The sequence below is a fragment of the Musca domestica genome, unplaced genomic scaffold (assembly GCF_030504385.1).
Source record: "Musca domestica strain aabys unplaced genomic scaffold, Musca_domestica.polishedcontigs.V.1.1 2, whole genome shotgun sequence".
NCBI lineage: Eukaryota > Metazoa > Arthropoda > Insecta > Diptera > Muscidae > Musca > Musca domestica.
The window spans coordinates 21,804,275-21,830,992 of record NW_026712249.1 but is presented as its reverse complement, the minus strand read 5'-3'; the positions used below and the strand labels follow the sequence as shown (position 1 = coordinate 21,830,992).

At 34.9% G+C, this 26,718-nt stretch overlaps 1 protein-coding gene and 1 non-coding gene across 2 annotated transcripts; one reads left to right on the top strand and one right to left on the bottom strand.

The window, feature by feature from the left end:
* Positions 1 to 1,799: 1,799 nt before the first annotated feature.
* Positions 1,800 to 26,718, bottom strand: LOC101899181 (protein mab-21). Its single transcript, XM_005183195.3, has 2 exons — positions 25,510 to 26,718; positions 1,800 to 2,609 (listed from the first exon to the last, which is right to left on the bottom strand). The coding sequence occupies exons 1-2, from the start codon at positions 26,255 to 26,257 to the stop codon at positions 2,260 to 2,262; spliced, it is 1,098 nt and encodes a 365-aa protein (XP_005183252.1). The 5' UTR covers positions 26,258 to 26,718; the 3' UTR covers positions 1,800 to 2,259.
* TRNAW-CCA (transfer RNA tryptophan (anticodon CCA)) lies at positions 2,959 to 3,030 on the top strand. Its single transcript has one exon. It is a non-coding gene; the product is annotated as a tRNA-Trp (tRNA).

Below are 26,718 nucleotides of genomic sequence, written 5' to 3'. Positions count from 1 at the left end.
TGCCCTAAAACGAATTTCATCCAAAGACACCTAGGGTCTAAAACAGTTACTTCGATGAGGCTCATTTTTAACGGCCCTCTATTCCACTGATATTCTCCATCATTAGAAAAAAACTTGCAAAATTAAAAAAAAAAATCCGTAGAAAAACCGTCAAAATTATTAATATATCGATGTAAGTCAATTATACCGAAATATGACTAAAATCGACAAAATACCGAAAATATGACTAAATCGACAAAATACCGAATATAGAGAGGTATCGTTTGTTTTCACTCTTAGAGCCAACTCTCACTCTATTTCGAGCGATGCGACTCACACTCTAGCAGAAGGGATACGGGACCGCTCCCTCACAAAACAAAAGAGTGGAGAGTAAACTCCGTATAAATCGGCCACTCTTTGAGTAATTCCCATCTTGAGTAAGTTTCACTCCCAAGACAATACGAGCAAATCTGTTCCTTGTTATTATATCCTCGACCATAGTTTGTCATTCCGTTTGTAACACCTGGAAATATACATTTTAGACCCCACAAAGTACATATACATATTCTTGATCAGCATAAAATTCTATGTCGATTTAGCGATGTCCGTCTGTCCGTCTGTGGAAATCACTCTAGCTTCCGAACGAATTGAAGTAGGTTGATAAAATTTTACTCAAATGTATATTATGTCTGCAGGACTTTTGGTATTGAAAATGGGCCATGTAGGTCCACGTCTTCGTATAGCCCCCATAGAACTGTATTTCTCGATATTCCTTACTTTGCTGATTTTAGCGACATTATTCACCGGTATTCTTTCAAATTTTGGTATTTGATGTTGGTAGTGGATACTACAGCCTATGAGAGAAAATTGTCTATGCAGGTCCACGTCATCGTATAGCCCCCATATAACGGTACCTCCCGATATTCAGTATTTTGATGATTTTAGCTACATTATTCACCGGAGTTATTTAAATTTGGTATTTTAAGTTCGTAATGGATACTACAGTCTAAGACAGAAAATTGTCTGTGCATGCCCACGTCTTCGTATAGCCCCCATATAACGGAACCTCCCGGTATTGTGATGATTTTAGCTATATTATTCACCGATTTTTTTTTAAGTTTCGCATTTTGCAATGGCTTATTACAAAATGTACCTACGCAGGTCCATGTAGTCATATAGACCCTAATGTAACAGACATTTTAACTGATTTTATTGTTTTTGAGAGTTGCCAAATTCGTTCCAAATGGTGGAGGGTATTCAAAGTTCGGCCCGGCCGAACTTACAGCTTTTTTACTTGTTGCTCTCCTCACCTCATCGCAATTCATCTGTTAACTCTTATTGCTCGTAATATTTAATTCAAAATATCTCAATATCAATTTTAGATATTAAATTAATTAATAATTTTTAGATTTTATTGGAGGCTGAGAATATTTTCAAATTGAAATGGGCTTAAATTAGGTATGTTTCATAACCCTGAAACGACATGGTCGGCAACTGCTGATTCTAATTTTTTCGATGATGCTGAGAGCATTCCGTTGTCTATATTTTCATTTGTCTATGCTGCCAGTAGTACAGGTACTGTCAACATTTTACTTGCTGGACTTTGTACACATTATTCCAAAATATTGAGATGTCGTACACACATACACATTATTTAAATGATCGCTTTACTGTCCCAAAACTGCTCCCTTCCAAACATTGCTCTTAGCAAACCTCAAACGACTTTTTTATGAAAAATAGAAATGCTTTCAAGATCAACAGGTAAATTTGCTGAATTCTTTTTCACTGGTGAATGAATAAAGGTGATGATAAATAAGCAGCAGGTTCTGACATCCCTTTAAAATATATGTCAAGAAATATTTGATGCCAAGCTGTTTATGTATTATCACCTTAAATAAATTACAATTTTCAAAATAATATCTAAATAATCGTCTACTAATTAAATAAATACAACTTTATAACATAGGAAATAAAAAAATACTAACTAGCAAACCTTATGAACTATGAACTAAATTAACTTGTGGCAAACTAAAGGTTTTTTTTTGTGTTTTAACTATTTTACAATTTAACATGTGTTTTATATCTTTGTATTAACTTTTTGTCTTGTCTCGTTGTTGTTGTTACTGTATGCAGTACATTATTGTTGTTGCTTAAAATCAAATTAAAATGTATGTCCAGTAATACGTCCGTCCGTCCATCTGTCTTTTTTTTGCTCCAACAACGAAAACAACAACTACCAACCAACCATGGTACATTACCATTTTATTGCCGGGCCACTTCTTACAACTCCTCCAAACATCGCGCATTGGTCAGCATGATACGTGTTAAGCGCCAAACTTGTTTGGCGGCATTTTCTAAAGCACCCGGCGATTTGCCTTTGAACAAATCCATATTCGGCAAGAAATAGTGGGGGCAACGCCGGCACTGCAGACACGAAATCAATTGCAAAAAAATCCCATTGATACGATCGGCAATGCAGTTCTCCTCCCATTCCATTTCACGTGGATGTTTTTCGCATTCATAGAGGAGCAGTGTTTTCAAGTGGTACGAGGTAACTGGATTGCCGGGCAAATCCAAATGACGATCACGCAGGGTTTTCAAAATGCTAAGGCAACGACGTCGGCTGGCACCTGAAAAAAAAAACAAAAACAAAAAACACACACACACATTGTTAGGCATAAATAGCAATTGTTTAAATGAAAAAAAAAAACAACAAGAACAATAATAATATTAGGTACCATTCTCCCCCAAACGCCACCATACAATTAGTTCAAAGATTTAAAAATAACTATTAGAGACTCTTTTCAAAACATTTGTTGCTAACATTTAGTGAGTACCATTGCCTCTCTCTCTCTCACTCTCTCTCTCTCTCGCACACAAATTGTATTCTCACCACAGTTGTATTCGTTCTATTTTTAGAACACAACTAACAAATGAATGTTGTGTTTAAGTGACTGCTTTGTACAATACCACATAACGGACTCCGTGGCGCAACGGTAGCGCGTCTGACTCCAGATCAGAAGGTTGCGTGTTCAAATCACGTCGGGGTCAAGCGATTTTTTTATTTTTTAAATAAATATATTAAATTTCGTTTTTAATTTAGAAATGAAAATAACATCAATATTTAGTACGATAAAAAGGTAAGATAGAGCTAGACTGTGGAGAATTCAGCAAATGTATGTATTTATTGCTTTGAAAAATTAAAACAAAATATTTTCAAAATCAATGATTTGAAAAAAAAAACATACTTTACAGGCGCGTATTTTTGGCATTAACCAGTTTTTGCCATGAAATTATATTATTTAAAAGTCTGGATCAATTTAAGCATTTCATTCATTTTTGGCGCATTTTTATTCATTCTAAAAATGAGGAAAAAAAAATAAATAATTGCGAACAATTTCCTACATATAATTTTGACAGAAAGCGGGCATCGCCTCAGAGCTAGCTGTACTTTAGTATTTCTACGAAGCCGTTTCACCTCCTTAATGTACCATGGTTAAATTCAGATTTTTTTTGTTCGAAGTTTCATTCTTTGTGTAACAAAAGTTATTTCTCCATTTCATTGTTTTAAATTTTAAGTAATATTTTTTTCAGATATATATTACGTCTGCACCATTTTGTTATCGATAATGGACCATATAGGTCCACGTTCTGGTATAGACCTCACCCATAACTTTACATGAAGATTTAAGGTATTTTGGTTGTTTTAGTCACAATTTTAATCCGAAGTTGCTTGTTATTTGTTTGTAGTTTGTGTTCCCAGTATCTATCCTTGCATAAAACTGTACTTATAGCTACAAATGTTGGTATTGTCCCAATATGAATATATATTGGGTGAGATAAAAAACTGCAACAAAGTCAAGCGCCATAATTTTCACACACATTTTTTTAAATTTTATTGAATGGAAGCAAAAAAGTCAGAAATAGCATCAAATTTTAGAATAAGTTTAGATTTGTTCGAATTGGCCACCTTTGGCACGAATTATGGCCATCAAACAGCCAATGAAACCGTCACACGCTGCCCGAATGTTGTTCTGCGTTATTTTGGCCCATTCCCGGTGAAGCGCTTGCTTGACAATTTTGGTATTTTTTAGTGCCAACCTTGCTTTCAAAAATACTCCAGACACAATAGTCCAACGGATTGGTATACGGAGATTTTGGTGGCCATTGTGCGCTGGAAATGAAGCGAGGAACCTCATTTTGTAACCATTCTTGGGTGGCGTGTGCTGAGTGCGATGGTGCTGAGTCCTGTTGGAATGTCCCAGGTCTGTGGCCAAAATGTTTGCGTGCCCAAGGCTTTAATACACCCTCCAGAATATTTTCGTGATAATATTCGGCATTTATTCTGATGCAACGATCGATTAATATGAGCGGAGGGCGACCATCGGCTGTTATGGCGGCCCACACCATAACCATGGCCGTCGCTTGAGTTCTGGTGGCCAATTGAAGGTGCACATTTTCAGCTAACCTCTTTGACAAGCAAACACGATTATTTCGTTTGTTTACAAACTGCTGGACAACAAATGTTTTCTCATCGGAGAAAAGCAAATTCGGCAGTTCACCACTTTCGGACAAATTTATTCACATTTAAGTGTTGGAGTGCTATACTTGTGGTTTTCCAGCCAAATATAAAGAAATCACACTATCACGTATGAATTCCATCAGAAATAACTTTTTTTCTGGAAAATTCTCACCAAAATCCTTTTGTACGCTTGTAAAGAATATAATGAGCTGTCACTGGAATAATTTTAACAGCTATCGGACGAGTGGCTTAGAATGACAGCAGTCTGATCTTGTTTGCAGTATTTTCATCTCACCCTGTATTTTATGGCTGTATCCCAGATATTTGGTATTTTTATGATTTGAGTCACATTTTTCACCGAATTTGTTTCAAATTTGGTATTTGGAGTTCGTAATGGATACTACGTTGTATGACAGAAAATTGCCTGCACAGGTCCACATCTTCGTATAGCCCCCATATAACGAAATCTCAACTTATTTGGCATTTTCACGATTTTAGCCACACTTGTTAATAGAAATATTTCAAATTCAAAATTTAGACTTTCCTGAATCGATTCACGCCTTCATATAGCCCCCATTTAACGGTACCTGCCAATATTCTCAATTTTTCAACAGAATTATCTCAACTTGGTGGCTGATCTTCTGGCCCGCCTTCTCTGGCATATAATTGGCTAAAAAGTCCACGTTTTTGTATAGCTAACATATTCGGTATTTTTTAAGATTTTAACTATATATATTTTTTTAACAGCATTATATCAAACTTGGTGTTTGGGGTTCATAATAGGTACTACTTTCTCTGGCAGAAGTCCACGTTTTCGTATAGCCCCCAAAATGGGAATTTTTAAAATTATGCCGCCATTATTCAACGGAACATTTTTTACGTTTTGCAAGATCCTTCCAAATGATGGAGACTATTAAAAGCTCGGCTCAGCCGAATTGATGCTACAAAACTATTTTTTTTTTTCAAAAATTATGAGAAAAGTTCAGCATATTATGAAAGTAGAGCTAAAAAAGACGACATGTGTATCGGCGTTGTGTACTTTTCCATTGATCTATATAAAAAGGTCAAAGTCTCCTCTACATTTTTTTTTTAATTTTCGGATTAATATTCCTTGGAATCCTTTCGATTTGACAATATTACAGATAACAATAAACAAAAAAAAATGAATATAGGTCCACGTTTTAGTAAAACTCCCGGATTTTATTTATTATGAGGTTTTTGACCATATTTTTCAAATTTTGGTATTTTCGATGTACAAACCGAGAATTATGAAATCTGCTTGGCACTTTCCAATGTCCAGGCTGGCTATTGGAGAGTGAAATTATATCAAAGTTTGCAACGAATTCGAAACAAGTGCTACTGTGGAAAATAATAAAATGGAGTTATACAAACCTAAATTGGTGAGACTTTTCTATGGTACATATTAAGTATATACATTTCTTGTGTTCGGAGACTGCCAATGAAATTTGATCTAGAATATTTCTTCCTTTGACACTTTCCCCAAAAAAATTAAGTATTGAGAGAGATTTTGACTTCGAATGGAATCATATTAAATTAACAGTAAAAAATTTGAACACATAATTTTAACTTGTAATATATAAATTTCGAATGAGATTTTCTTAAAAACTATTAAACCTAGTTATATGATTTATTCTGAGATTTATAGTGAAATTTTGTATAGAATATTTCTTCCTTTTACAATTTTTGTCTAAATGAAACTTTATGTCAATTTCAGGCGTTAACATGAAAATAAGCCCGAGGAGAAATTGATAAAAATTATTAGAATATATATCTTTTTTGCAACTTTAATGCCTATATATTCTTGTTATAAACCGAAAATAGATATTAATTTTGATGGTGACTTATAGTGAAATTTTGTAGAACATTTCTTCCTTTGACACTTTTTCCCAACAAGGAGGTATTAGGGGAAATTTTGACTCTGAATCGAAACCTATTAAATAAGAAGTAATAAACGTAAACACATAATTTTCACTTGTAATATATAATTTTCGAATGTACTTTTCTTAGAAACTACGAAAACTAGATATATGATTTATTCTGAGATTTATAGTGAAATTTTGTGTAGAATATTTGTTCTTTTGACAGTGTCTAACTAAAATGACATTTTGTGTTACTTTAAGACATTAAATCGTTAGAAGCCCAAAAAATTGATTTAAAAAATTAGGAAATATTTTCGCTTTTTTTGGCAACATTGATTCAAATATTTTCTTGTTATATAACGAAAATAAAGATTAATGTTTGATGGTGTCTTATAGTGAAATTTTGTATGGAGCATTTCTTCCTTTGACAATTTTCCCAACAATGAAGTATTAGGGGAGATTTTGAGTCTGAATCGAAACCTATTAAACAAGAAGTAATAAACGTAAACACATAATTTTCACTTGCAATATATAATTTTCAAATGTATTTTTCTTAGAAACTATTAAACCTACATATATGATTCATTCTAAGATTTATAATGAAATTTTGTTTAGAATATTTGTTCTTTTGACAGTCTCGTTTTAGGACATTTTGTGGTACTTTAAGGCATTAAATCGTAGAAGACCCAAAGAAAATTGATCATAAAAATTATGAAATCTTTTCTTGATTTTTTGGCAACATTGAGGCAAATATTTTTTTGTTATATAACGAAAATAGAGATTAATTTTTTATGGTGACTTCTAGTGAAATTTTGTATAGAACATTTCTTCCTTTGACACTTTTTCCCAACAATGAAGTATTAGGGGAGATTTTGTCTCTGAATCGTAACATGTTAAATAAGGAGTAATAAACGTAAACACATAATTTTTACTTATCATATATAATTTTCGAATGTATTTTTCTTAGAAACTATGAAACCTAGATATATGATTTATTCTGAGATTTATAGTGAAATTTTGTATAGAATATTTCTTCTTTTGACAGTGTCTATCTAAAACAATATCTTGTGTTACTTTAGGGCATTAAATCGTAGAAGACCCAAAGACATTATGAAATCTTGTCTTGATTTTTTGGCAACATTGATGCAAATAAATTCTTGTTATATAACTGAAATTGAGTTAAATTTTTTATGGTGACTTATAGTGAAATTTTGTATAGAACATTTCTTCCTTTGACACTTTTTCCCAACAAGGAAGTATTAGGGGATATTTTGACTCTGAATCGAAACATGTTAAATAAGGAGTAATAAATGTAAACACATTATTTTCACTTGTAACATATAATTTTCGAATGTATTTTTCTTAGAAACTATGAAACCTAGATATATGATTTATTTTGAGATTTATAGTGAAATTTTGTGTAGAATATTTCTTCTTTTGACAGTGTCTATCTAAAACAATATCTTGTGTTACTTTAGGGCATTAAATCGTAGAAGACCCAAAGACATTATGAAATCTTGTCTTGATTTTTTGGCAACATTGATGCAAATAAATTCTTGTTATATAACTGAAATTGAGTTAAATTTTTTATGGTGACTTATAGTGAAATTTTATATAGAACATTTCTTCCTTTGACACTTTTTCCCAACAAGGAAGTATTAGGGGATATTTTGACTCTGAATCGAAACATGTTAAATAAGGAGTAATAAATGTAAACACATTATTTTCACTTGTAACATATAATTTTCGAATGTATTTTTCTTAGAAACTATGAAACCTAGATATATGATTTATTTTGAGATTTATAGTGAAATTTTGTGTAGAATATTTCTTCTTTTGACAGTGTCTACCTAAAACGACATTTTGTGGTACTTTAAGACATCAAATCGTTAGAAGACCCAAAAAAATGTATCAAAAAAATTATGAAATCTTTTCTTATTTTTTTGGCAACATTGATGCAAATATTTTCTTATTATATAACTGAAATTAAGATATATTTTGTATGGTGACTTATGGTGAAATTTTGTATAGAACATTTCTTTCTTTGACACTTTTTCCCAACAATGAAGTATTAGGGGAGATTTTGACTTTGAATCGAAACATGTTAAATAGGGAGTAATAAACGTAAAATAATTATCACTTGTAAAATATAATTTTCGAATGTATTTTTCTTTGAAACTATGATACCTAGATATATGATTTATTCTGAGATTTATAGTGAAATTTTGTGTAGAATATTTGTTCTTTTGACAATTTCTGTATAAAATGAAATTTTATGTTAACTTCAGGCATTAACTCGAAAAAAGTCCGAGGAAAAAATTTATGAAAAAAATTAGAAAATATTTTCACAAATTTTTTGGCAACATTGATTAATATATTTTCTTGATATAGAATGGGAATAGAGATTTCTTTTTGCTGATGACTTATACTGAAATTTTATGAAGAATAATTTTGTCTTTAATGCCATCATTCTAAAATAATGCCATGTAGCAGTATTATGTAAAAACTCACATGAAGTACGGATTTAACGTTAGAAAGTTTTTTTTTTAATTTTTAAATTATGAATGTGAATTGCTGGCATTTAGGTAAGTTTTAGATTTTTAATGTGTTCAATTTCGATTTGTCACAGAGATATAGACCTGTAAAGGATATATTAAAGTGGTACTTTTCCACACAGAATTATTCTACCCTTAATACGATTATTTGATTATTCCAATAATCCACAGCTCTGGCTTGTCATCATCATCATGAAGTTAATAAATTTCATATAATTTGTGTATAATTGCATTTTCGTTTCAGTTCCAGGTTACTCCATATTAATCAGACATAAGTTAATACCTTGCCGCCTGACAGGCTAATAAATAATTCAATTTCTTTTTTGCTTTTTTTTGTACAAAGCAGGAAATCCCATAAAATTTATTTATTTATTTATCCCATAAATTTATTGTCCACAGAGCAATAATGAGCTGACTAACTTGTCACATGACAGCCATACAAAAGTATAACACATCATGTATGTAGATTTCATTTTGATTTTTTTTTTTAAATTTTAATTTATTGAAGACCTGTGACCACTGTGCCCATAACATGGGTCTCATGATATTACGTACAAGAGTTCATCATCCATGGTCCGCCATATTTAGTCACACGACTTTCACAACTCTCAACTGAATCGAATCGAACTGAACTGAACTAAGTTAAGTTGACACGACACTTGAGAATGTTAGAATAGTTTATTTTTCTCCGGCAAAAAACAAAAATACTAAATTTAAAATTATCAGCAATTATTTGTTATAAAACAAATTGCTATGACATACAAATGGAAATAAATTCATTGTTTATCTGTTACGAATAACAGACACAAATAAACAAAGAAATCTACGTTTATATGTCCCCCAAAATACATTCATTGATCTCAAGTAGGTGCTTAATTATCTAAAAGCTAGTCACTCTATGGGTCAATGTGAAATCTGCCCGGTTTTTAGTAGTCACCAGACTAACGATAAGTTTGAAGAGGTAAATCAACAAAAATTTTAAAAATACACAAATAATACTATTTTCAGCAATCTAATCGAAAATAGTTAAAAATGTTGTTTTTAAAAATAATTTCAGTTCTACCCTAACACTAGCAGATATGTCATAGGTCTTCTGTAGATGACAAAAAAAAAACAAGGGGGCTATTCCGAAATATACACTAATATAGAATACTTTGAGTCAGAAGAAACCGCAATCCAACAAAATTAATTGGAAAATATGGCCAAAACTCTAGCATTTACTAAAATGTTTAAACAAGGGTTGTACCAAAATCTGGACCAATATTGATATTTTTTGCCAGTAGGGTTTCTACACAAAAATAACTTAAAATACCAGAATTTGCTGACATTAAATAGAAAATATGACAAGAGTGTAAAAAATATTTGAAATCGGTCTTGACACCCTTTTATAGGAACTACAGCAAAGATTGGATCGATGTGACCCATATTTTTAAACCAATGACTTTTGAATTAATACAAAGCTCTCTAAACATTTTCAAAGCTCTATTTTAAATATTTCGAAATAAATCTCAAAATATTGGTTTAAGAACCCGAAATTCTTTTGCGGTTTTGATCTATAAACACAGTCCTATGAAATCCGCTTGGCACTTTCAAAAGCCAGATTGGCTATTGTACAGTCAAATTATAAGAAAGTATGCGGCGAATTCGAAACAAGTGCTTAATTTTTCGAAAATAAAAAAGATAGAGACTAAAATTGATGTTATTTTTCTATGCAGGGTGAGATGAAAAAACTGCAACCAACTTCAGACTGCCACTTGTCCGACAGCAAAAAGTGTACCAATATGGCCGGTTTTTTAAATCCTATAAATTTTCAAAATACAAAATACTCGGGTCCCTTTGAATAGGGGCAAGGATATATAAAAGCCTTAGAAAATGTGACTTAAGAACATTCTTATAGGATTTTGATCTACAAAACTGAGTACTATTTGCTTGGAAGTCCCGACAGGACAGACCCAAAGACAAATTATAAGAAAGTTTGCGGCGAATTCGAAACAAGTGCTTAATTCGTCGGAAATAAAAAACAATTTATGTTATACTTTTATACAGGGTGAGATGAAAAGACTGCAACCAACTTCAGACTGCTGTCATTTCTAAGCCACTCGTCAGACAGCTGCTAAAATTATTCCAGTGATAGCTCATTTTATTGTTTAAAAGCGTAAAAAAAACTTTTTGGTGATAATTTTCCAGAATAGAAGTTATTCGTGATGGAATTCAAGCGTGATAGGGTGATTTCTTCATATTTGGCTGGAAAACCACAAGTGGCTATCTTTAGAGCACTCCAGCATTTAAATGTGAATAAATCTTTCGTGTCCCGTATCATCGCTCGGTAGCGTAGCCCGACGTCAAGGAAGTGGACGGAAGAAAACAGCAACATCAGCAGAAATGGTTCGAAAAGTAAAGAAACGACTTGATCGAAACCCGCGTCGCATCGGCAGAAAAATGGCTCGTGAGTTGAACACATCGCAATATTCCATTCGGCAAATATTGAAAAGTGAGATCGGGGTAAAGCCATTGAAATTCCAAAAAATGCAAGAACTTACACCGCAATAGAAAGAAAATAGACTGAAAAGAGCTAAAGAGCTAACAACATATTAATCGACCGTGGCATCAGAATAAATGCCGAATATTATTGCGAAAATTCGCAATAAGAAAGCCTTGGGCACGCAAACATTTTGGCAGCAGACCTTGGACTCAGAACGGGCCACTCAAGAATGGTTACAAAATGAGGTTCCTCGCTTCATTTCCAGCGCACAATGGCCACCAAAATCTTCGGATACCAAGCAAGGTTGGCACTAAAAAATATCCAAGTGTCACTCACCTCAACCAAGCGCTTCGCCGGGAATTGGCCAAAATACCGCAGAGGAACATTCGGGCAACGTGTCACGCTTTCATTGGTCGTTTGAAGGCTATAATTCGTGCCAAAGATGACCAATTCCAACAAATCTAAACACGTTCTAAAATTTGATGCTATTTCCGACATTTTACATCCAGAAGATCTTTCAAAAGATTTATATTAAATGAATACCTTCTTGCGGCCTTGAGGCCTATATGTCTGCGGTCGATAGAAGTTCAGAACCCCCTTTCGTGGTCTTGTATCGACAGAGGGCGTTTCACTTCTTATATATTTTAAGGATCTTCTATTGAGGTCTGCTATTGCAAGAAGACCGTAATCATATTTGTCGTTCATTGGGGTTCTATTGACAAAAGCTTTTCTCGGAGTTTTCTACTGAAAGAAGATTTTCGAAAAGATAACTACTGAAAGAAAGCTTTCAAAAAATCTTCTAAATGATAAAAAAATCTTCAGACGACCTTCTGAAGGTCCTCTATTGAAAATAGACCTTTTGAAGTTCTGATGGTGACAAAAGTAACAGAAGACCTTATAACGTCTTTCATTTAAACTGGGCATTCTTGAAGCCTCGTATTAACAGACAACCTACAGCTCTTTAATTTAGAAAATGCCCTCTTAATGGTTCTATTGACAGAATAACAGAATAACTGCCTGCTTCTGAAAGACGAACTCTTAAATATATTTTATTAAAATGAGACTCCCCACTGATCATCTAGTGACAAACCGATTAGAAGGGGTTATTTTTAAAGTATTCTATTCAAAGACGATCTTCCGAGAGTCCTCTGTTAATAATATACCTTTTATAGATCTTTTATTGACAGAAGAACTTCTCGAGATCTTCCGTTAAAACAAAATCTTCTGAATCTTCTATTGGGAGTCTTCTATTAACAAAATCTCTTATCGGATTCTGCTAATGACAGGCGAACTTTTGAACGATTTCAATTTATAGTAGTCAATACAATATGAAGATCCTCTATTTTCAGAGGAGATCTTCTTCATAAAAAATTACTATCTCGAGGTCTTCCATGGGCAGAGGCATTTTACAGCTCTTCTATAGACAGAAGACCATTTTAAGGTATTTTGTAGACAGCGGACTTCCTAAAAATCTTCTATTAAGAGAACTCCTACCTAAACCTTTTAAAGGTCTTTTATTGAAATGAAATTGTCTTTAGATATTCAGTTACATAAGATCTTCTACACGTCCCCCATTAAAAAAGATACCATCTCAAGGTCTTCCGTGGTCAGAGTGTTTTTAAACGTCTTCTATTGAAAAAACAATTTAAAGCTCTCGTATAGACAGCAGGCCTCCTAAAAATATTCGATCAAGGGAACACTTTTCTAAAGTTTGTAATTAAGAGAGAACCTGCAAATAGTCTGATACTATTGACAAAAGACTTTCCGGAGGTCTTCTATTGACAGAATACTTTCAAGGGGGTTTATATTGACCGAATCCCTTATAAAGGTGCCATTTTGTCTGAAGACATTTTATAGATGTTTTTTGACAGAAGAATTTCGCCCGAAAAATTCCAAATATCAAAATATTTCCTATATTTTTTTCTAAAGATCTGATATGGGTCTTCTATTGACCATACAGGGACCTTTTTAATTCGATGGGATACCTTTAAGAGATTCTCCTAGGGAACCTTCATAACTTCCATTACAACGGGAAGATATTCTAAAGATCTTGAAGGAAGAGCCTTCCAAGAATATTAAAAACTCCTTCCTAAAGTTTGTTATTGACAGGGAACCTTTAAAATGTATACAATTGACAGAAGATCTTCGAAATGTCTTCTCATGACAGATAAATCCTTCATAGATCTGCTGTTGATGAAATCTTCTTAAAAGTCTGTTATCTTTAAAAACGTTTACCGGAGGTCTTCTATCGGCAGAAGAATTTCCAAGAGCCTTATTGGACCAAACTCCTTATATAGGTGCCGTTTTGTCTGAAGACATTCTATAGCTGTTTTTTTCACAGATGAACTTCTAATGTTCTTATATTGTCCGAAAAAATGCAAATGCCAAAATATTTCTTATGACTCTTGCGAATATCTTTTATGGGTCTTCTATTGCCGGAGAGCATTCTACAGGTCTTCTGTAACTGAAAAACCATTCAGAGGTATTTTATTCAATGAAGTACCTTTAAGAGATCCTTCTAGAAAACCGTAGGACTTCTATAGGCAGAAGAAGACTTTCCAAGATTCTAATACTGACCGAAACCCGTAAAAAGGTGTAGTTTTGTCTGAAGGTACTCTATAGCTGTTTTGTTTTGACAGAAGTACTTCCAAAGTTCTTATATCATCAGGAAAATGCCAAAGGAGCCTTCTGTGAGTTTTTTGAAGATCTCCTAGATTTTCTACAGCTAGAAGACTTTTCAGGGATCTTTAAGTCAAGAGGATATCTTTTAGAGATCTTTCTTTGAACAAAATATCGTCAAAACTTCCAGAGAGAAGATATTCCAATTCTCTTTCATGTAGGGCATTACAATGTCGTCCCCACCAAATTGTTTCCCCCTTACAACTACTTTGCTTCAATATTGAAATATTTATGAATTTCTTTTCCAAAAACCGCACAAAAATGTCCAAGTCAATATCTGATTGTGGCCATCATCAATTCAATCTATAAAATGTGACAATAACACAAATTAACCTGAACACAGAGACATGAGAGACACGAGAACAAAAGAAGTTGAGAAGGTGGCCAACCAACCACCGAACCCCAAAATGAAAAAAAAAAAACAACAAATTCAAATACAAAATTCAAAAACTTGTTTATTTTCAAAAAAAAAAAATGCGTTTTGAGTTCACATGCAAGCACCTTCGATTTCATTGAAACGACGCTGCTAACAACCAAACAAATCACAGAATTTCTTTGAAATTTTTTGTAGACATTTCGATTTTGGATTTTTTTTTTTTTTTTTGCTTCGAAACAAACGACAAAATGAAATGCCGACGAAACAAGCCAGAACCAAAACAAAAAATCTACAAAAACAATTTTCGACGATATCAAACCCCCCAAATCTTTGCTGGCCTCTTGTCGTTTAGATTACATTTCAATGTTTCACACAGATTTATGAGCACTTTTCATGTTAAAAGAGTTTGTCGCAGCCGCAAGAAATGTTTTAAATTCTCGGTGTTTTAAAATTATTATTGTTGTTATTGTTTTTCTGCTGTTTGTTGTTCTCGACCAATAACACAAATCTTTCAAAGTCTAAGAAAAAATAATCCCTACGAAAAGCTTATCTTTTAGTGATAATCTCATGAGGCACACTAAATGTGGAATTGTTGTTGTTCTTGTTAATAATAACGTCAGGTTTTGCAAAAAAAAGAGTAATTTCCCATTGTATATTTCGGTTGGAATCATATGATTCAGACATTGGGGGAATTATTCTTATCAGAAAAAAACTGCAATTCTTTTCAGGTGGTTTAAAAAATTTTTTTTTGCCAAATGCAAAACTTGTGTGATTTTTTTTCAAAGTTCGCCATTTTACCATTTCTTATACCCTCCATTATATTATGGATGGTGTATAAACTTTGTCGTTCCGTTTGTAACTTTTCGAGACCCTACAAAATATATACATATACAGGGTGAGATGGAAAAGCTGCAACCAACTTCAAACTGCAGTCATTTCTAAGCCACTCGTCCGACAGCTGTTAAAATTATTCCAATGACAGCTCATTATATTGTTTGCAAGCGTACAAAAGCATTTTGGTGAGAATTTTCCCGAAAAAAAGTTATTCGTGATGGAATTCACGCGTGATAGTGTGATCTCTATATATTTGGCTGGAAAACCACAAGTGGCTGTCGTTAGAGCACCCCAGCATTTAAATATGAATAAATCTTTTGTGTCTCGTACCTTCGCACGTTACCGGTGGCACTGGTAGTGTAGCCCGACGTCAAGGAAGTGGACGGAAGAAAACGGCAACATCGGCAGAAATGGTTTGAAAAGTAAAGAAGCGACTTGATTGAAACCCGCGTCGCAATGGCCGAAAAATGGCTTGTGAGCTGAACATATCGCAATATTCCTTTCAACAAATATTGAAAAATGAGCTAGGGGTTAAGCCATTGAAATTCCAAAAAGTGCATGAGCTTACACCGCAACAGAAAGAAAACAGACTCAAAAGAGCTAAATAGTTGCTTCGCCTGGCCGAAAGTAGTGAACTGCCGAATTTGATTTTCTCCGATGAGAAAACATTCGTTGTACAGAAGTTTGTAAACAAACAAAATGATCGTGTTTACCTACCAAAGAGGTCAGTTGAAAATGTGCACCTTCGGTTGGCCACCAGAACTCAAGCGCCGCCCATGGTTGTTGTTGTTGTAGCAGCTCATACTTCTCTGTTCGTTTGGTTTCCATTTTCCCGACTCCATTCAATTAGGTTCTGCCTCTAAGTCCAGTCTCAAAAAGGATGCAACCTGTATGGGTTGTGTCCATAACGAGACTGGAGTTAAGTGAGTAGGCTTGGCTGGGCAATGAAATAGGTGCAGCGTGTCATGTGGGCCTGTGCCACCAGCTGGGCAGATGTTCTGCACGTCGCTGTTAATCCGGGCCCAGTAGGAATTTAGGCGGCTACACCAACCGGATCGTAATTGAGCCAAAACAACTCGGGTTTTTCGGGGCAGCTCTCGTTATTCAGATGCGACGGGAGGGGGATGGTCTCCTAGCACAGTATTCACTCTATATCCTTTAATGGCTTCTGAGACCGCACTAGAGTGAATAATAATCAGTCCCGCTTGATAGGCCTGTTGATCTAAAGGCTCTCTCTCTAGATCATGAAGGTCTTTCCGTGCCTGGGCGGAGGTTGCCTATCCACAAGATGGTGATCGGATGGCTTTGTCTATAACACCCAAATGCCGGCCATGGTGATAGTGTGGGCTGCCATTACAGCCGATGGTCGCCCTCCGCTCGTATTAATCGACCGTGGCATCAGAATAAATGCCAAATATTATCGCGAAAATATTCTGGAGGGTGTATTAAAGCCTTGGGTACGCAAATCTTTTTGACCGCAGACCTTGGACTCAGCACGCGCCGCCCATGAATGTTTACAAAATGAAGTTCCTCGCTTCATTTCCAGCGCACAATGGCCACCAAAATCTCCAGATACCAATCCATTGGACTATTGTGTCTGGAGTATTTTGGAAAACAAGGTTGGCACTAAAAAATACCAAAGTGTCGATCACCTCAATCAACAGCTTCGTCGGGAATTGACCAAAATACCGTACATTCTGGCAGCGTGTGACGGTTTCATTGGCCGTTTGAAGGCCACAATTCGTGCCAAAGGTGACCAATTCGAACAAATCTAAGCTTATTCTAAAATTTGATGCTATTTCCGATATTTTTGCTTTCATTCAAAAAAATTTTGAAAAAATGTAAAAATTATGGCGTTTGACTTTGTTGCAGTTTTTTCTTTATCTCACCCTGTAGATATTCGGGACCGAGTTTCACAAAAATGTAAAAATTCGGTGGAATATGAAAAAATCTATCTAATTTAGGCTGTTATTACATATATGGCGGACAATAACTGTTAAATCGGATGAAGATGTATATCGAAGGTATATAAAAATCTGAACCGATCTCAATAAAATTTGCCAGAGATATTCTTGAGATGTATCTGATGTTCGATAACATATATCCTTGTTGTGGAGTGCATATTACGCATGTGAGGGATTTAAAACCCCAAATCGAATGTAGCATATATATGGGAGCTATAGCTATATCTGAACCGATTTTCACCAAATTTGATGTACTTGCTTCTTGACTAAGTTCGGTCCAATGTGCCAAAATTCAGGTCATTTGGACAGATATTGCCCATTTGGTGCACAATTAACCTGAAATCGGATAAAGATATATATGGGAGCTATATACAAATTTGAACCGATCTTGAAAGAATTTTAGGAACTTATTTCTGAGCTATAACTGATATCTTGTACCAAAGGTCTTTGTTATGGAGTGTATAAAACACCAAATCGGATGAAGCATATATATGGGAGCTATAGCTATATCTGAATCGATTTTCTCCAAATTGTATGTACTTGCTTCTAGACTAAATTCGGTCCAATGTGCCAAAATTCAGGTCATTTGGACTGATATTGCCCATTTGGTGCACAATTAACCCGAAATCGGATAAAGGTATATATATGGAAGATATATCCAAATCTGAACCGATCTTCAAAAAATTTTTGAAACACCTAAGCTGTATATGGTGGTACCAATTATTATTCTTGTGCAGAACATATTACACATATGATGTACTTGCTTCTAGACTAAGTTCGGTCGAAAGTGCCAAAATTCAGGTCATTTGGACTGATATTGCCCATTTGGTGCGCAATTAACACGAAATCGGTTGAAGATATATATATAGGAGCTATATCTAAATTTGAACCGATTCTGAAAAAAAATCAATAGAGTTGGTCCTCGGTCTAAAAAATATTGTTTGAAAAATTTCATATCAATCGGATAATAAATGCGACCTGCATTATGTTCACAATACACAATAATACATGGACGGTCGGACGGACGCACTGACATGCATAAATCGACTCAGACAGTGATTCTATGAAACAAGTACAAATGTAACTATGGGTCTATCCCGCTTCCTTCCTCATGTTACAAACAAATGCACAAAGACATAATACCCTGATCACTATGTGGTGTAGGTTATAAAAAGGCCGAACACGAAATGTTAAGGCGGACTTTTCGAACTGAAACTGAAGGACCCGAAACTCCTTTAGAATATTTACATACACATCGTCTAAATATCAGTTCACTCTTCTCCCTCTTTCTCTCTCTCTCTCTATCTCTCTCTTATACCCTTGGAGAAAAGTGCTTCGAATTTTTTGAATTTCTCCCATATTTATGCCCAGCATAACTTCCCAAGTGGTGCTGGAAAACCCCGTCCCTCAAATTTCCTAGATTCTTCTCTTGGCTATGCCTACATTTTATCTGGCGCTTCATATCTTTTGCTGAAAAGTAACAAATCAAAGTTATCAAAAAATTGAAAATGTTAACTGATTCCATGATCACTTAGCCGGCAACAACTGCAGCAGTCAGTGACCGACTGACTGACTTGCTGACTGCAAAGCAAACAAACAAGTGATCACAAATTAAGGTGTCAACTTTCGACAACTATAAATACTTAAAATCTTAACTAAAACAGCACCAGCAACAACAACAACAACAATGCTAAACATAAGCTGTCTATGCATCAGCATAGCTGGCGAAACAAAAACAACTACCAACTGGCCAACAACTTAGACGCCACCAAACAAAAAATATTGTGAGGAGATTTCGTAGACGACACCTATGACGACCACAAACAATAAAACAAACAACAAGAAAAACAATCAAAGCGAAATCAATAATAAATAGCTCCCAGCTGGAAGTGTGGTATGTCTATGAAAATATCATGTCAAATGTTTATTGGCATTGGTGTTGTTGTTGTTCGCTGCTGTTGTTGTTGTTGTTCTTGTTCCGTTTACAAATTCAAAAATTTGAAACAAAAGAAACACCAGTTTTTCTTTTTTCTTCTTTTTTTGAGTGATAGTGCGTGAAACTAAAATCCCCCAGCCCAGTCCAGCCATTTGAAAGCCAGAAAGCAGAAAAATATCAAATGCCAGGTCGTCTGTCGTATTTATTGGCAGTAATCAGTGACACACTTAACCATAATTGATTTATTTGAGGGGGCTTTAAATGCCGATTGATATAATGACTTATAAATTAAATGCGAATGCGATAATAGATTTTTTTTGATAGAAGTCTAAGAAATCAGACGACAACGATCGACGATCGCACGAGGAGGGAGAGAGAGAACGAAAGATCTTTGGTTGGTGTGTGTGACTTATTTATGTTTTCTTTCTGCTAACCTGCTGTTTATGTGGAGCTCGGCATTATATATTGATCATACCTGTTCTTTGTTTGTGGCTGTTTTAATTGGCGTCTTTGTCTCTTGGACATTGGTAAATTTCCGATCTAGAAGTTAGTCATTATTTGATCTCACGCTCGTAATTCAAATTACCAGCCAACAAAAAATATTGACAGCTGGAGATTTTCTTTTCATGGTATTTAAATTATTGCATTAAGCCAGCGGACATAGCTGACATTTTTTTGTCTGACACATGTTTGAATAAATTTTCAAAATTTTTGCAAAATCATGCCCATTACAGTTAAGATTTTTTTTTTTGGTTTTCAGAATTTATTATTCCGAATATATTTTATAATGAAATTTCTTTGAAGGAAATTCATTTTCGTCAATAAATGTTATATGACTTCCTATTGAAATTTGAGTTCCCGAATTAAAAAATGTTGTTATAAAACAACTGCAAAAAAGCTATGTTCCGGGCCCGGGAGGGGCCACTATTTGAAAGGAATAATTTTGATTAAAATTATGCCACAAAATGGCAATTTGGAGATAATTTCGTTGAAAAGTAATGCATAGTGCAAAGTTAAAATAAATAGCTTCAGTGCCAGATATTCCCATTTTTTTCTTTTTTTTTGTAAAATATTTTATCTGACTATGATCCTCTTTAAAGGCAGCTTTTAAACAAATTCTAAAAGAGGGCCCAAAAGTCTATTGAGGTTTAAAATTTTAAAATTTATTCAAATTCAGGGATTGTGGAAAAAGGGGGATTACTTTGCGATGTCGATACACGTGTAGTCTTTTTATACCCTCTTCCATAAGCCTACAGAGGGTATACATCATTTGATACGGTCAAAACGTGCTTCATCGAAATAAAGGATTTCGACCCTAGGTCTCTTTGGACCAAATCCGTTTCAGGATATTTGAAGGCGATCTAGTGATGGCCTTCCGCCCGTCTTTCTGTCTGCTGGCTGGTGTGCACTATAACTCTCGAAAGGAGTATACGATTTGGTCCAAACTTGGTTCATCGTTATATTATTATCAAACTTAGATCGAGTTCGGAGATGGGCAATATCGGCCCACTCCTTCTGGTACCTCCCCCCACAAAAGGTCAACATTTTCAAAAACAATATTTTACTGTATAGAAAGAGAAAGAATAATACCATTTTGCTCCAACTTTTTAAATCTTAAAAATCCGCAAAAGGTCAACATTTTGAATAATTACAACTCTTATCAAATGTGGTTTGAGAGTCCGATTGTCTACAAATTTCACACATCCCAATATTTTTATAAAACCAAGGTCTGGTGTAAAGGGTTCACCCCTTCTGGTACCTCCCCCGATCGAAATTTTCCAAAACATATATTTTTTGCACAGAAAGAGAAAGGATAATCCGATTTTGCTCCTACTTTGCAAATCCTAATATTTCCATCAGTGCTAGGTCAGGTGAAAAAATTGACAATATCGGTCCACTCCATCAAGTACCTCCCACACAAATGGTCAAAATTTTGAATAATTACAACTCTTATAAAATGTGATGTAAGAATCCGATTGTGTGAATCCGATGTAAGAGTCCGATTGTGCACACATCCCAATATTTTTATTAACACAATGTTTGATGTGAAGATGGAATATATCGGTCCCCTAATTCTGGTACCTTCCCCACAAAGGGTCAACATTTTGAATATCCATAAAGCTCATAAAACGCAAAATTAACATCCGATGTCATTTAGACTTGGCACATCTCAATAGTTCCATCGGCACAAAATCTTTTATAAAGATGGTAGAGATCGGACCTACTGACAAAATATCCGCTGTAAAGATGAAAAATATCGGTCCACCCCTTCTGGTACCACCCCCGCAAAGGGTCAACATTTGGAATATCCATGAAGCTCATAAAACGCGAAATTAATATGCGCTTCCATTCAGACTTGGCACATCTCAATATTTCTATAATCACAAGATATGTTAAAAAGAAGGTAGGGAAGGGGAAGGTTCTGACACAATATCTGGTGTGAAAATGCGATATATCGTTCTACTCCTTCTTGTACGTTCCCCACAAAGCGTCAAGATTTTGAATATCCTCGAAGCTCATAAATCGCAAAATTAACATCCGATTCCATTCAGACTTGGCACATCTCAATATTTCTATCATCACAAGATATGTTAAAAAGAAGGTAGAGATCGGACCATTGCTACTGGTACCTCCCCCACAGGGGGTCAAAGTTTTGAATAACCAAAACGATGATAAAACCTGAAATAAGCATCCGGTTCTCTTCATATTTCACAAATCTCATTATTTCTACTGACACAAGATCTGGTGTGGAGATGGTATATTCATTCTATCTGGTACGTTTCCCAATATCCACGAATAATCATGGCACATCTCAATATTTCCATCAGCATAAAATCTGTTATGAAGATGGTGGAGATCGCACCTTTTCTTCTTGCACCTCGCCCCACATAGTGTTCAAGATTTTGAAAAACAAAGCGAAATAAACATCCAACTCTCTTCAAATTTCACACATACAAACATTTTTGCTAATACAAGATCTGTTGTAAAGATGCTATATATCCTAATTATAGGAATAAATACATTATACCCCTTCTGGGACCTCATCCACATAGGGTCACGATTTTCATTACTTTTATCTTTCATATCTTGTGAAACAATTCAGTGGTTCTTTACAACTTGCTATATCAAAATATTTCTCTCAACCAGAAATCTGAGATGAATATGGAATTTATGATTTCACATAAAATTGGATATAAATGTTCGATTTTCCATTAATTTTGCCCATACCAATATCTTGGTCGACGATATCACATTTTAACATTTTCTAAAAATTATCACATATCTCATATATAGTGAAGAATATAACCATAATATCATATTTATTTAGGTCCGATACGAAATGGATAATATTGACCCATTCCTTCGGAATTTATTCCATAGAGGTTTAACAATTTGAATAATCATAACAGAAATCAAAATATATATTAAAAAATAATCGAACATTGGCTGAGGGTATACATCTGTCGGTAAAACCGACTTATACTTTTTAACTTGTTTAAACTCTACTTTTATAATCTGCTAGATTTTCCCCCTAATTATAGGAATAACTAAATTTTGTCGCATAGTTATTTTTTGTTTTTTGTTTTTTTTTTTTTTTTATTTTTTTATTTATTAATTAATGTTTTTTCTTGATCACTCCAACTAATCTCTTTTCCCGAGTGTACATCTTTAGTAAATTATATCAATTTTATTCATAACTTCTAATTAAATTAACACAAAATAGCCGACAATTGGCCATTGTATTGGTTCATCGTTTTCAAAATTATTCTCACATGCATAAATCTGTGAAACGGTACCGCTTTTTATTTTAAACAATACACCGCAATGAGTTCAATAAAAGTGGAATTGAAATAAAATTGTATGGGTTTTGTGTAATTAAACAGGCGAATATTGGTTGTTTAATAAACATAATAATTTGTTAAAAACACCTTATTGTTGCTTTATTGAGATATAAAAAAGAACGTAGCGGGGTGTTGAAGAACTTATATCGTACTCTTGTTTTTTATTATTCCCTCCATCATAGTATGGAGGGTATATTAAGTTGGTCATTCCGTTTGTAACACCTCGAAATGCACATTTTAGACCCCACAAAGTTTATATATTCTTGATCAGCATAAAATTCTATGACGATTTCCGTCCGTCTGTCCGTCTGTGGAAATCACTCTAGCTTACGAACGAATTGAAGTAGATTGATAAAGTGGAATGGAGGTCCACGTTTTGGTATAGCCCCTATATAACGGTACCTCCCGATATTCTGTATTTTTATAATTTTAGTGACATTATTCACCGGAATTGTTTCAAATTTGGTATTTGAAGTTCGTAATGGATACTACCGCCTAAGACAGAAAATTGTCTGTGCAGGTCCACGTCTTCGTAGAGCCGCCATATAACTGTTCCTCTTGATATTCGGTATTTTAATTATTTTATGTACATTTTTTACCAGAATTGTTTCAAATTTGTTATTTGAAGTTCGTAATGGATATTACAGCCTATGACAGAAAGTTGTCTGTGCAGGTCCGCCTCTTCGTAAAGCCCCCATATAACGGTACCTCCCGATATTCGGTATTTTGATGATTTTAGCGAATTTATTCACCGGAATTGGTATCTAAAGTTCGTAATAGATACTACAGCCTAAGACAGAAGATTGTGCGGTCAGTTCCATGTCTTCGTATAGCCCACATATAATGGTACCTTCATATTTTTGGTACTTTGATGAATTTAGCGACCGAAATTTATTTACCGAAAATGTTTTAAATTTGGTATTTGAAATTCGTAATGCATACTACAGCCTACGACAGAAAATTTTCTGTGCAGGTCCACGTCTTCGTATTGCCCCCATATAACGGAACCTCCCGATATTCGATATTTTGATGATTTTAGCGACATTATTCACCAGAATTGTTTCAAATTTGGTATTTGAAGTTCGAAATGGATACTACAGCCTAAGATAGAAAATTGTCTGTGCAGGTCCACGTCTTCGTATAGCCCTCATATAACGGAACCTCTCGATATTCGGTATTTTGATGATTTCAGCGAATTTATTCACCGGAATCATTTCCAATTTCGTATTGGAAGGTCTCAATGGGTACTACAACCTATTGCAAAAATGTCGTACGCAAGTTCAGGTCTTTGTATGGGGACTATACAACGTTTATATAACGTTTTTATTTAAGTTGTAGTTTTCGGAATTTTTTGAAATTTTTCAGGTTCCTTCCAAATGGTGGAAGATATTAAAAGTTCGGCTCGGCCGAACATAACTTCTCTTTTAATTGTTTTTGTATTTTTAGTTTATTTTTTTGTTTTCTGTTTAAAAATTCTAATTGCAAAGCGAGAATAAAAGAAGCTAAGTTCGATCCGCCCAAACTTTGAATATCCTCCATTATTTGGAAGAAACTCGTAAATTTTGCAAAAATTCTCTTCAACAAAATGGACCTAAAATTTTCAAATGCGGCAAAAAATCTGGAGGTACAGTTATATGAGGTCTTTACCAAAACTTGGACCTATTTGAACATTTCCCCTCTAGGATACTTCCTATTCGGATCAAATCAACCGTTTTTGTTATATCGTGGCTGTACTAAAAATTGTCGCTTTATGACACATTTTCAAGACAAAAAAAGCAAGCAAACGCTATAGTGGTGAGGGTCGACCTACAACACCCCTTTATGTTTAAATCCATTTTGGAAGATTTCGCTTTTGAAATTATGTCATGGAGCACTGCCCAGATGTTGCCCTTAGCTTCTTGACCAGAGACATTTGCACAATATTTACGCTCTCCGTCGTGATGTTAGTTGTTGTGATCCATTTTACAGCTAAATATAATCCAATGGTCATCCAAAATGCTAGACTTCTTCCCTGTCCTTAGCTCTCTTCTCAGGCGTTTCGATTGGCTTCAATTGTGTGATCAGGAACAATTGTCTGTTTTTGGTTCATTTGAACCCCTAAATATTTTGAGATTATCCCCAAAAACAAGAGGCCCTCTGTGTCTCCAAATTGAGTCTCATCTATATGATTTGTTTGTCTACGATATTTGACTATATTCGTCAACGAAATCAACACAAAAAAGCCAGAAGTTCGCCTTTTGTGTATTTCGGATGTCGCCTGTAAGCTTTTTTTTTCTTCGTTTAGAATCTTCTGATGGCATAATCTTCCATTTAAAGATCTTTCAGTAACACCTGACTGGATGGAATTCCTATTACCTTCAAATCGACTATATTTAAATCATACTTCTCTATTTACCGACGGCATTTGAATACACACAACTGTATACAATACACGTCTCTCGTTTTAAAAACAAATCTTACCTTGCAGCAAACGATTCTCGGCATCGGTAAAACTCAACACCCATGCGTCGCCTTCCATGGCGGAATTTTTACCCTGCAACGCTATGCATTCCTTGGACAACATATCAAATCCTTCAGTCTTAACCTCTGCCACAATATTCGGATGTGGCCATGGTATACCGGGTATGGGCCAGTGGGAGGCTGAACGTGGCCATAGGCCGGCACACTTGAAAGCAGGTGTGATTTGTACAACAATACGTTCACGTATGCGCAGCTTCACTTCCGTTGTGTCGGCGATCATTTTGACAATATCACGATAGGCACATTTATCACAGGCCTGAGCCACAAGCGTTTGAAAGCGGGAACGGATTTTTCTTGCCGATAGATAGCCAGATGCTGTTATAAATTCCACCCACAGTGACATGGATCGTTTGCGGCCATCACTTAGCTTTAGCACGGCACAACCGGGCAGGGTGCCATCATCGACAAAATTCAAAACACCCATTTGATTGAGGTAGATAATGATTTCGAATTCTGTTGGCGATATAACTTCCAGACCCTCGAAACGGCCATTGTAATCGTTGAGGGAGGATATAAAACGGGGTTCCTGCACCTCCACCTCTTTGAGGACATCTTGGACAATGCGACACACTTCCAAGATTTGTTTGTGTATTTGGGCCTTGCGTGTCTGCACACGATCTGCACAGTATTTATTCATTTGATAGACCATTTTTGATTGGGCCGCAATCATATCCGACGGCACCAGCATTTTGTTGTTTTATATGTATTATAAGAGATGTAAATCAAAACAGTACGCGGCTAATAGGTACTTAGAAACACTTGTGCTAATTTTTGTATTTTTTTCTTTTGTTGTTATTTCTTGTTTTCAATATTTTTCTCTTTTCAATTTATAATTTAATTTTTTGCTTTAAAAAATCTTTTCACTTTATTTTCTCTTGTGTAAATGTTGACGCTTTTTTCATCCGCTTACATTTGGGAAAAACAAACTTTGGCAAAGACGACGTTGAACCAGAGAACCAAAGGTAACAAAACACGCGACGTCACACACAATTACTCTACTCCACCACACGTTCACGCGTCGTCGTCAAGTTCTAAATGTTGACTGAGTCTCGTTTGGTTAATTCACCGCAAGAAGACGGCGACCGACGACGACGACGACAGCAACGGCAACGACGATGACGGCCACAGCATTAGTGTCTCTGCAGCTCA

Excerpts from the sequence above, each read along its gene's own strand:
- LOC101899181 (XM_005183195.3), bottom strand. The coding sequence starts at position 26,257 with ATGCTGGTGCCGTCGGATATGATTGCGGCCCAATCAAAAATGGTCTAT. Across the intron at positions 2,610-25,509 it reads CGAGAATCGTTTGCTGCAAG|GTGCCAGCCGACGTCGTTGC; the intron begins GTAAGATTTGTT and ends TTTTTTTTTCAG.